General features: G+C 46.7%; 1 protein-coding gene across 2 annotated transcripts in view; it reads left to right on the top strand.

Moving 5' to 3' along the window:
- LOC113577240 (ubiquitin-conjugating enzyme E2 E2) overlaps window positions 1-9,939 on the top strand; it is a 30,228-nt gene extending 20,289 nt beyond the window's left edge. For both annotated transcript variants that reach the window (XM_035524876.2, XM_035524875.2), the window contains exons 4-6: window positions 3,676-3,808; window positions 6,366-6,513; window positions 9,139-9,939. In XM_035524876.2, the coding sequence (XP_035380769.1) occupies window positions 3,676-3,808; window positions 6,366-6,513; window positions 9,139-9,236 (379 nt within the window). In that variant the 3' untranslated portion in view covers window positions 9,237-9,939. The remainder of the gene's footprint in view (window positions 1-3,675; window positions 3,809-6,365; window positions 6,514-9,138) is intronic.
- The last annotated feature ends 1,855 nt before the right edge of the window (window positions 9,940-11,794 follow it).

Raw genomic sequence — 11,794 nt, forward strand, 5'->3', positions numbered from 1 at the left:
CCGATCTGTTTTTGGTTTTATAACTATCGGCTGATATAACTTATAACTACTGGCCTACGGTCGGCCCTCACGATTTTTCTTCTTTTATGGGGGCCCTATGCCCCAAACCTTGGCAAACCTTAACCCTCTCCCCCAAACCTTAACCCTTGACCATATTTAACACAAACGCAAAGAGTGTGGCATTGCCAGAATGCATAGTCCACAGTTCTTTAGTGCACTGAAACTTTTTTTAAAAATTAAAAAAATCTATATTTATGGTAGTAAATCATTAAAATAGCTTAATAATGCATGTATTTTCTGCATTTACTTCTTTTTGTAGTCTACACATCATCTGGGATTTTCCATAGTAGGCAGCAAAACTTCAAAAAAAAAATTTGTTTTAAGAAAATAAATAAATAAATTCCCTTTTAATTATTCATGGAAAACTTGCAAATAATCAGATCCGTGCTGATCAGTTAAACTCGAGAACGTCGAGGTTCAACTGTATGGCTCAGATTAATTTTTCCATAAATGCTGCTGTGGTATGTCCACATGCATCATGCCCTGCCCTGACCCCCTGACCAGTTAGCTGATGCCCCGAGGGGCTTTGGACCAAGCACGTGTCATGGCCGTGGTAGCAGAGAGGCTATGTTAAACAAGGCATTGCCTATTTGAGCTGCATGGCTGCAAGGATGTCTGGGAAAAGAAGCAGCTTTTAGGATCAGAGAAAAGTAGACCTTTCAGGAGCTCAGAGTCGTCTGTGTGCGTTTGAGTGCAGTCAGTTGGGAGCAGTGGTGTTTTATTGCAGGACCATTAGACTTTCATCAGTGCTAGCCTTTTAGAAAGTGATCAGCAAGCCCAGGGCCTGACCCTGGCAGAATCCCTGCTTCTGCTAGAGAGAGAACACACACACACACACACACACACACACACACACACACACACACACAGTGAATGGGAGCGACGGTGTCTGCCATCTCGAAGCATCTCCAGATGCGCTGTCAGTAAAATGGCTGTGGCCAGTAACGCAGGCAGCCCCGGGCCAGCCGTCACGCCGTTCCGAGCTCCCCCCTCACGCCACCCCCGCCCGAGCCGGCCGTCACGCCGCTCCGAGCTCTTCCCCTCCCCCCACCGGGCCAGCCGTCACGCCGTTCTGAGCGCTTCTCCCTTCACCCCCCGCTCCCAGGCCGGCCGTCACACTGCCCCGAGCTCTTCCCCTCCCCCCCGGCACTTTGGCATTTCCAGTTCACCTCGAAACAGTAAGTCATGTCAGCGTGGGGAGAAAGGAGCGGCAAGGCGCTCTTCCCTCTTTTGCAAGGCGCGCCCACCCGCCGCTGAGCACCGCTGCTTCACAAGCAATCTTCTGTCACACATGAGCACTTTCTCCGATAGGTTTGATGCCTCCTCTCACAAACCGAGCACACGCCCCCCCGTTACTTCCGTTTTCTTTTTTCAGCTTTCCTTCTCTCTCTCTCTGCCACTTTCTTTCGTCTCACTCTTTTTTCCTGTTTTTCTTTTCTCTTTTCCATTGCTTGCCTCTCTTCTCTCCGTTCCGCACTCTCAGACAGAGGGACAAAGATGGAGAGAGAGAGAGAGAGAGAGAGAGAGAGAGAGAGAGAGAGAGAGAGAGAGAGAGAGAGAGAGAGAGAGAGAGAGAGAGAGAGAGAGAGAGAGAGAGAGAGAGAGAGAGAGAGAGAGAGAGAGAGAGAGACCCCTACAAAGCCCCACATTGCCCAGAGCTGAGCAGAGAAACACTTTAACAAACACTAAGGGCCACTAAGACCAAACCAATTTCTAACACTACATAAACAAAACTACATCACTCATTACAGTAGGCGAACACTTGCCTGAAGCAAAATGCAGTGCTGTCTGGCCTACAACCACTACCTGCTCCCAGTGATGGATATTAAACACAGAACCATGCTGACAAAGGACAGACACGGCGAACAAACTGACGGTCTGATAAAAGAAATCACGTCTGCCCAGAAAGCAGAGACACTGCATAGACACGGCTCTTTCTGACTGTAAAATGTTTGGCCAAAATGTGCCAAATTAACTTCACAAAATTTGAGATGATCCACCCCAACTTTAGCTGTGTAGCCCTGGCACACTGCCCGGCCTATTAGCTGGGTGATGTATATCTGCCTGCCATGACATGAGAGAATGAGTAGGCCCACACAAACACACCCTGTTCGTAAACACCTTTATGAAATAACTTATTTATTCTTTATCTTTGTCATCCTTACTTCTCTCATGTTGATGAGTATCATTTTATGCTAATCTTTTCATATGCATTACATGCGGGAGTCCTTATTTTTCTTAGTATTGTGACCACTGGTGTTGCATTAATATTGTTTTGGCAACACTGCAAATGAATTATGTTCAGCTTCAGTAAAGCATACTGAATTAAATGAGAGAGAGCGAGAGAGAGAGGTAAAGGGCATTCCAAGGAATACTGTCAGTCGGTCAGTACAGCTCAGGACACACCGAAACACAGCAGCCCTTCCCTGCTCATGCACCACATGTGTACAGTAAATCTTGCAAGAGGTTTCTTAAACTCATTAAAAACATGCGTTCCACTTTTAAATGAGGAAATGATAAGAAATTGTATGCGTGTGTGCGTTTAGGAGAGATGTTTAGTTGGAATGTGTTAAAATAACAGCACAATATATTCATAACTGCCTCTGCCACATTCTTAGAAAACAAAACATCTTAAACTACTCCAAGGTATATATAATATTTGTGTGTGTGTGTGTGTGTGTGTGTGTGTGTGTGTGTGTGTGTGTGTGTGTGTGTTTTATTTTTTTCTATTTTCTTTCTTCCCAGTTCTCTTTTAATATTAATACTACTATCACTTTGGCAACACTTGTTAGTTACAGTTCATGCCAGTAAAGATGTTTGAATGTGTGTGAGAGAGATTGGGGTGGGGTGGGGTGGGGTGGGGTGAGCTGGGGGGGGTTCTATAGGGAGAGAGTGAGAGGAAGTGGTTGAGGGAGAGTTCAGATGTGGTCGCTAGACCCAGGAAAGGGGACAGGCAGCTGGCTCAGTCTTAACCTCACACTGAGCACAGTGGCATCATGCTGGACAGAGCTGCCGTGTTTGTGTGTGTGTGTGTGTGTGTGTGTGTGTGTGCACACGTGCTTGTGCACAGGAGCGTTTCATGATCAGGCTGGTGTGATTGTCAAGGTATGATTGACAGCTATCTCTTGTTTGCTTAATGTGTGGAATTTGTGTGCTGTCTTCTTTTAAATGTTCTTCTAAAATCTTCCTAAACCGATTCCATTAAATGATCGTCGTTATCCAACAACATGGCAGCTTGGTTAGTTCGCAGTGTGTGTGCTGCAGTCCTAGCCAGACTGGATGTCAAAATAGGACAAATGTGGTTGCGCATTTGGTTATAAGCAGTACGATAACGGAACCCAAACAGGAAGTGCTGATCACGCAGGCTAAAAGCAAGAGTTTAATCTCCTTTAATTTCACCCTCAAGACCTAAACGAGCTCATTTCCTGCGTGAATCATTCTGCTTGTTTGTCAGTGCCTGTAATCCTCGAGGCTGTGTTCCCTCCTAGCCTCCTTCTGACGACGTAGCCTCCGAAAGCCAAAATGGCAACCAGACTTTGTCTCAACCACCCCGGTGCTGTCTGCTTTGAACTCGTGAGATGCCAAACTGACCGACGGCATGTTTCGTTTTTTCAGCGCCGGCCCAAAAGGAGACAACATCTATGAGTGGAGGTCGACCATCCTGGGCCCTCCGGGGTCTGTGTATGAGGGAGGGGTCTTCTTCCTCGACATCGCCTTCACTCCAGACTACCCCTTTAAACCTCCCAAGGTACGTCTGGGGACCCCTGGTGCACACAGATGCTTGCGTAGGAATTTGGTTAAGGCTCCGCTCAGTTGTGGAGGATTTTATTTTTGCATGTAGAGATCGACTCCCCATTTTGTATGTCTGTTCAAGTGAGCAAGCACGTGCGTGCCTGTGTGTGTGCGCGTGTGAGAGATTTAACAGGAATGTTGCCTGATGGGTGTTTTTTTTTTTTTTTTTTGTTGTTTTTGTTTTGTTTTTAAAGATTTATTTTGTGCACCTTTTGTTTGTGGGACACACCACATGTAAACATTCCCCTATTTTTAGACTTCGCAGGTTCAGACACCTGGAGTCATCGGTGGGTTTACTTTGGCCCGACTGAGGAGTGTTGACGAAGCGTTTTGTCTTCCGTCCTCCCCTATCCCAGAATGCCTCTTCAACTGCACGTTTCCCATTTTAGTGCTCTCAAATTGGTTCTTGTAAAAACTTTCAGTATTAACACACTTAGCTCAGTGCATGTGTGTGTGCGTGGGCGCGTGTGTGCATGTGTGCACGTGCGTGTGTGCGTGGGCGCGTGCACGCGCGTAACATGTAGGGTTTTGTATGTACATGCGCACGTTTGGGATTTCGGGTATGCATGCGTGCGTGTGGATTTTTGTGGATGTGTGCACGTCTGAGTGTGAGTGTGAGTGTGAGGTCTCAATGGACCCATCAGAATGTGTCTTAAAAAAACCTGCTGTAGAGAGCACGCAGCGAGTTCCAGCAGGTCACGACCTCTGCGGGCGCACTGTAGGCCTTGCACTGGGCCGTTTTAATGGCTGTTCTGGCAGCCAGCTGCCCTCCTTTCTCCTTTGCTGTGGCTACCAACTGGAGCTGAACTCTCTGGTCTTCCCCCTCCCCCCGCTGTGAGGTAGCAGTAACGCTCGCTCTGATACCACGGTTTTTCCCTGCGCACCTGCGGCCGTGGCCAAGTCCCGCCCAGACCGCACGCTCAGGCCCCTGTCCCCTGCACATGGAGAACCTGTTCTGAGATCAGCCTCGGACCTCGCGTGTCACGGCAGCCATGCACCCCAGTCGTGTCAGCCGTGTACTGCAGCCACACACCCCCCCACCCCCTGTCTGCCTCTACTATGGCCTCCTGCCTCAGAGGGATCGGGAAATCCCAAGACAGAAGGCTTAAAGGCAGAAGGACAGAGAGCTACTTCATACGCTGTTTCCAGCAACGTTCTGGCAACGTTCAGGTTCCAGTCTGTCTGAAACAGTTCATCAGCGCAGTCAATAAACACCTCTGTTCTCTTCCCGTCTTTATTTAACAAGTGGTGGGAGTGAGTCAAAATTCAAGCCTTGAGTCTAGATCAAACATGGTGCAGATGCTCTCAAGGTCAGTTAAGGTCCGAGTAGTGAACAAAGGCAGGTCATGTGTGATGTGGTCTGCCACTGTGCATGGAAAGGGTGACCATGTTTTTTGAGGTTCCTGAAATGATCATGGCTAAGTAGAAGACTTGGATGTAGGACACCAGTGTTTTTTTGTTCTCTCTCACATGCGCATGCACACACTCTCACTCTCAACCTGAGGTTGTTCTTTTTGCTTGTTGTTGAGCGGAGAGAGTGCTGGGGTAGGCATATGCTTGAGTTTGGTAAATATTTAACCATGTTCTTGAGTTTCCTCCAAGCTGCAGATCTCCTCATTAAACTCCCAATCAGGATGTTCTTTTAGACTTAAATTAGACATGGAGAACCAGGAAGAACCCGGAAGAACCATGGCTGTCTGACCTTAAGAGGTTGGTCATGAAGGTGGTGTTGGGGCTGGTTGTTTTCTGTGAATGATGATTTCAAATAGGAATTTGTATGCGTTTGTTAAATAACTGTCCAACACAAAACTAATTGGTCATGATGCAGGCAGTGTGTAGACCATGCTTAATAGATGAAACATTTGTTCCATGATGGTACCACCTGTTCTCTTAAATTGATCAGATGACTCTGGCGGACTTCTTAAAGGGCAGACTCAAATTCATCACTTAATATACGTTTTTGTTATTATGGTGTATTGTAACAGACTGGATGTCTGTGCTTTGTTAGCTATGTAGGTTATGTTCAGTGTAGGCAGCTACTCCAGGTGTTTGTAAAGGTTAGGTGGGACTTTCTGCCACAGCAATGGGAGCCCTCACAACCCAACCGACACTGCTATGTTTGGCTCCAAAGCAGAGCGTTTCGGTAACAGATGTCCCTGTGGAGCTCAAGGCGTCTGGTACTGTGACAACACGCAAGCCAGTCGACCCCTGACCCCTGCCTTCTGCTATGACAAATAGCACTTGGCCTGAGGTTCTTTATGGGCATTTCGGTGATTGGACTTACCAACGCCCTGAGTGACATGTGGCCTCATTTACATTTACGACCCTTGGCCGACGCTCTTATCCAGAGCAGCTCGTATACTTTTCACTGTGACTGTAATGTCTGTCTTGCTTGGGCACTGAATCCATGACCTTGATGTTGCTAGCGCCATGCGCTACCTGCGCTATCAGGTGAGCTAGTAGAGCAGCGAGACAGGCCCTGAGTAACGTGTGGCCCCTTGTATTGTCCCAAGGTGACGTTCCGCACGCGGATCTACCACTGCAACATCAACAGTCAGGGTGTGATCTGCCTGGACATCCTGAAGGACAACTGGAGCCCCGCCCTCACCATCTCCAAGGTGCTGCTGTCGATCTGCTCCCTCCTCACAGACTGCAACCCTGGTAAGACACACACCTCTCTACAACCCCAATGGTTTCTTCCTCATCGTGTTGTGTGCATCTTTTTTTTTAGCATATCAAAAAAAAACAAAAAACGGTCATCCGGCCGTTTAAAACTTGGTGACCTGGAGTAAAGCTACAAGTTGAGCTACAATGGCTACAAAGTGTTCATATACAAAAAAAGTAAACAGACTGTTAAGAGGCTTGCCATTGTCCAGTACATCAATGACTACTGGCTTTGCTTTCCCATCTCCCGTCTATCAGTTCTGGGTGTCCTACAAGGGCACCCAGAATGTCCCACCAGTACACCCAGACCATGTGTCATTTCCAATATGCGCACGTAGCTATATGGAATGGGCACCTAATAAAGGAGCCAAGGATAAGTAATAAAATTGAATCGCCATGCTCACTTTTTGTTAGAAACGGCGTCGTTGAACAGTGTGTGCTATGCTTGTGGAATACACCTGACGAAAGGTCAAATTAGCATTCCAAAGGTGTTATAGCACTAATGATACACATTTATAATTATAAAAGTAAAAACATTCTAACATGCAAAGCAACCGCTCCGGAAACCCGACGCTGCGGTGATGTAAGAACCACAAGATAGGGAAGACCAAGAACAAGTGTGTGGAGCACCAGGCCTGCTGCTCATGTCTGTTGAAATCCCTGATTGTAACCTCAATCTGTATTATGACTCCAGACAGGCTGTCCATCTGATTTGGAATGTAAATTCTCCCCAGTTCATGTTCAGAATTTGGTTACCCTTGAATACACTTTGTATGCCTGGTATGCCAACAGTTCCGACAAAGACAGAGGAAAGGGAACAGAGTTGACTGATGAGTGTTATGTCATTTAACCAGAAGCATAATTCATGTATTGCTGCTGGCAGTGTACTTTGTATTGGATATGGAGAAGTCCCCCATCTTTAATTCAAGCCGAGTTATGACTACTCGGTGCCGATTACTCGGTGCAGACCACACTGAGTAATCTCAGCCGCGAGCCAAATGACTACCAGCATGTCATTAGAGGTCAGGCTCAAACCCGAGGGAATACAACAGCAAGTGGTCAATATCTGACCCTACTGATAATCACAGTGCGCACCTTTAATTGGCAGCTAAAAGCACAGATTAGCACAATCACAGGTGACCCTGCTTAAAAAGAATCAGGATGAGGTCTACATCCGTAGGTTTATTACACTGCATTGGCCATACTGCTTTTCTTGTGTCCTGGACAAGATAGTGTGTGTGTGTGTTGTGTGGGGGTTTTTCATTTGTTTGTTTGTATGTTTTCCTTTTTATGAAATGCAGCTAGTGGCGATCAGTGTAAATGAAGCCAAAACTAAACAGCTTCTCCTCTGGCATTGATAACCCACAGCTGAGAGAGAGCACGCTAATGTTGCTAATGATGTCTAGCTGGCCCGCGTCTGACAGCACATGTTATGGTGGGGAGGCAAATTATGTCTCACCTGGCTCTCCAGATTGGGGGTGGGGGGTGTCTCCTGGAATGGCCTGCACGGCTTCGAGCACATGCCGCCCGTCTGAAGCCGTGCAGGGTACTGCAGAGATGATTGGCTTTCAGCTGAGGCTGCGTGCGATGGCTTTGCAGCGTGTTGTGATCCATCTCCTGGGCTGAGGCCCTGCCTGAGCAATATTGCAGCAGTTGTTTGTGGCCATAAAGGGGAAACTACGCCCCCCCCATCCCAACCCCTTCCAAAGGTGCTATAAAACAGGAGATTAGCATTAAATGAACCCACATGCAGAGAGGCACATTGCATTAACCTCTGCTTTCACAGCGCTGCAATGTTTTTATTTATTTATTTATTTATAGATATGCGCTTGAATCGGAAGACCCCCCCCCCCCCATATGCCCGCCCCCCTGAAGGTGTGGCTCACGCAGGAGAGATCAATGAGAGATCAAAGGGAGGGGACCAAGGCACAATGACAGTTAATTAACCCTCACGGGTCTTTTGGTTTTCTATTCATACACTCCCACATGCATGTGCCTGCGTGCAGTCACACAATCCTCCAGAAGCACTGCAGCATGCTGCTTAGATCATCCATCCTCTTACACCGTCATTCCGCTGATCTCAGATCAGCTCAGGTTCGACTACCAAACTGCTTAGTGGTGTGCTGTGGCTACCAGCAGCTGATCTCAGAAGTGTTTGTGAAGTGGCTCTCTAACAGCATGGGGCTTGTTTACTCCTCCAAACAACCACGATGACCCCCGAGTTCCCCCCACAAGCTCCCAGACAAAGGAGCCATGCAAGGCAGTGAGGCTTGACCTTGGCCCCTCTTAACCCACAGACAGAACTGTGCAGAAGACTTTAAAAAAAAAAAAATTCCATTCATTTTTTTCTTCTCAATAGCCAAGGAGAGCTTTGAAAACTGACTTTAAAGAGCCATGCTTCAAACAAACAAACAACCAGTAAGACCCTTGTACAGCTTGTATCTGACTGGTCTCTTTAATGGGAACTGCAAACCCTACCATGGAACTGCATGGAACTCTTTAATGGGAACTGCAAACCCTACCTCTTCAGCATGTTTTAGCCCAACCATTTTTGAGTGGTGATGATAATAATTTTCACAAAACAAAGGCGCTGAGGCCTAACTATTCTCTTCTCTCCTCCAGCGGATCCTCTGGTGGGGAGCATTGCCACCCAGTATCTGACCAACAGAGCAGAGCACGACAGGATAGCCAAACAGTGGACCAAGCGCTACGCCACATAGGCTTGCTCTCTCTCCGGCGCTGCCCCTCCCGACACCCGGCCCTCCCCCGGTCAGCCCCGCCCCCACAACGGACTCTCCTTCATTTCTCGTTGACTTGAAAGCTTTTTTTTTTTCTTTTTATACAGTATATGTATGCTAAGAGCAGATCGGGATTGTACTTTTCCAGTGTGCTGAATGTTGGCATGGTCGTCGAAAGCTTTATTATTAATATTATTTGTAATGTTATTACTGTTCTGCTATTGATCTGCATTACTGACGAGTGCGCCCCCAGAGGGGGGGTGGGGGAGTGGCGCTTCGTACCCAGTGGCTTTTGGGGATTGTAGTATATTTTGTTTCATCATCGACTTTGCGGTGGGCGGAAAACACTTGAGACGAAGACCAGGCAGCGATCGCTGACTTCTTTTTTTTTTTTTTTTTTTTTTTTTTCCATGAAGCGGACTCTTTTCTTTTTCTTTTTTTTCCCCACCTTTTCTTTTTTTCACCCCTTGTTCCCCCCTCCCTCCTTCATGCTGTCTATGTGGAACACTATGGTGCTGTCCTGTCGATCTCGAGGTGTCCCGCACCAGTCCAGTGTGTTATTGGGCCTGCAGCTCCATGCAGGCAGCCAATGGCTGTTTGTTGTTCAAATGCACATTGTGAGGGGGAAAAACTCAATCGATACTCTGTTAAGTAACTGAGTGAATAAATGACGTGTTTGGCTGAAGCTTGCTTGGGTTGCTGGTGTTTTGTGGGGTTGCTTGTGAAACTTGTGATCCAAAAAAAAATGGCATTTTGCCTTTTTTCTTTTTTTAAATAGTCTTTTGCTTTACCACACAACTAACCGTACACACAGGCTAGTGAAAGGCCTCTATTGTGTGAGTGTTCGGGGCTTGCTAATATTTTCCATGCGCCTTTGCATGTGTAAGTGTGTGAACTTTTCAGAAAGGTAAACTCAGTGACCACAGTGACTATGTATATGACACTTGTCTCACTGCGACTGGCACCGAAGTTGGGGGAAAAAAAATAAAAATCTTCACAAATGGAGCAGCTCTGAGCTTCTCAACGCCATGCGATGTACGCCGATGCAGTCGCCTCATCTGTAGCTGAACTGCTAGATGCCCTCTCACGCACATTTTTAAAGGGCTTTGATTGCTGGCTCGCTGCCTCAGATTTAAAAAAAAAAAAAAAGGGCTCCGCTCAGGCGGGGGGGATGCATTATGAAAGAACTGCCATCACTGAGAATACGCACTGTGTGCCCTCGGAAATGAATAGTGAGATTTATTTACTCGTACTAAATTTTGAATCCACAAAGCAATTCTGGCTTTTTTTCCCGCCTTTGATGGCATAGAGTTTAAAGGCGTTTGTAGTGGGGTGGGGGGGACCTGGAAAAGGGGCCAGAAGAATGAAGGGGAATGCTCTTGCCTGTCCTATGTGGGGCCGCTCTGGACGTATGCCTCTGAGATTCTAGTCGGAAACTGCTGTAGTCGGGTGGAAGCATACAGGCAATAGAAAGTGGTCATTTTAGAAAGTTTTCTGCCCATAAACGACCAAAGCGGATAGTCACTGAGCGAATTGCCGCAGTGTTTATTTTGCCCAAAGATGAGTTCCTACTAACAGTGTAATCACAACATGCAAACGATCTTATTCCCAAGCTTAAATTGTTGCCTTGTAAGCTTGTGTTATGTCACTTAAGAGGTAGTTATGTGCATTAGTCCATAACAAATGCTAGCAGTTCACCATCACTACACAAAAACATTGAGTACATTCTGCCACATTAGTGGTTCTTAAACTATTCACTTCACATCGTGCTCAGATTGCAGTGATAACTTGCCTAGGTAGATTGTCAAACCTTCACTGTGAAAGCAGCATCTTTGCATCTGCAACCATCTTGCCTGTCCTACTGTGTTTGCCATACAGCTACAGATAATGCAAGCAGACAGGAAGTAGATCGGGTCCCCCCTCCTTTCACAAACGTGTGTGTGTGTGTGTGTGTGTGCACATGTAAGAGCGTGGAAAGCCCTTAAAACCCATCCTGTTACGAATGCAAAGAGCTTTGATGGTTGGGGGTGGGTGGGAATGTGTATGGGGGGTTGGGGGTGTCTTGACTGGTGGTAGTTATATGGGTAAGTGGGGTAGTTCCTGGGTTTAAGCCTGCAGGGCAGAACAACCTTCCTTCCCTGACTCACCCCCAAATCCCACAGAAGAGACAGAGTAAGTGTGTCTTAGTTTAACACATGGGCAATTTTCTGAGCCAACTGTCTGTATAGCAGTCTGGATTGGTGCTCTTTACAAAGTTCATTTATAATGTTCTTTTAGTTTATCTGTGTTCATGCTTTTTTTGCAGACAAAAAAAATGAAGTGGTATTCAGCCACTCACCTGCCAGCCAGACATGAGGAAGAACCACTTGAATTTAGTTTGCTATATCCCATTCCTGGACTTCAGTATCTAGGAGAGGGGTTGAAATGGAGAAATAAACTGTTATTTGAAGCTGGGCTCTCCAAGCTGTCAAACACATTACTTAAGAACTTCAGCTTAAAAAAAAAAACATTGTTAGATTGAACCAATACATGCAAAATGC

Source organism: Electrophorus electricus, chromosome 6 (assembly GCF_041902795.1).
Source record: "Electrophorus electricus isolate QZ-2024a chromosome 6, ASM4190279v1, whole genome shotgun sequence".
Taxonomy (NCBI): domain Eukaryota; kingdom Metazoa; phylum Chordata; class Actinopteri; order Gymnotiformes; family Gymnotidae; genus Electrophorus; species Electrophorus electricus.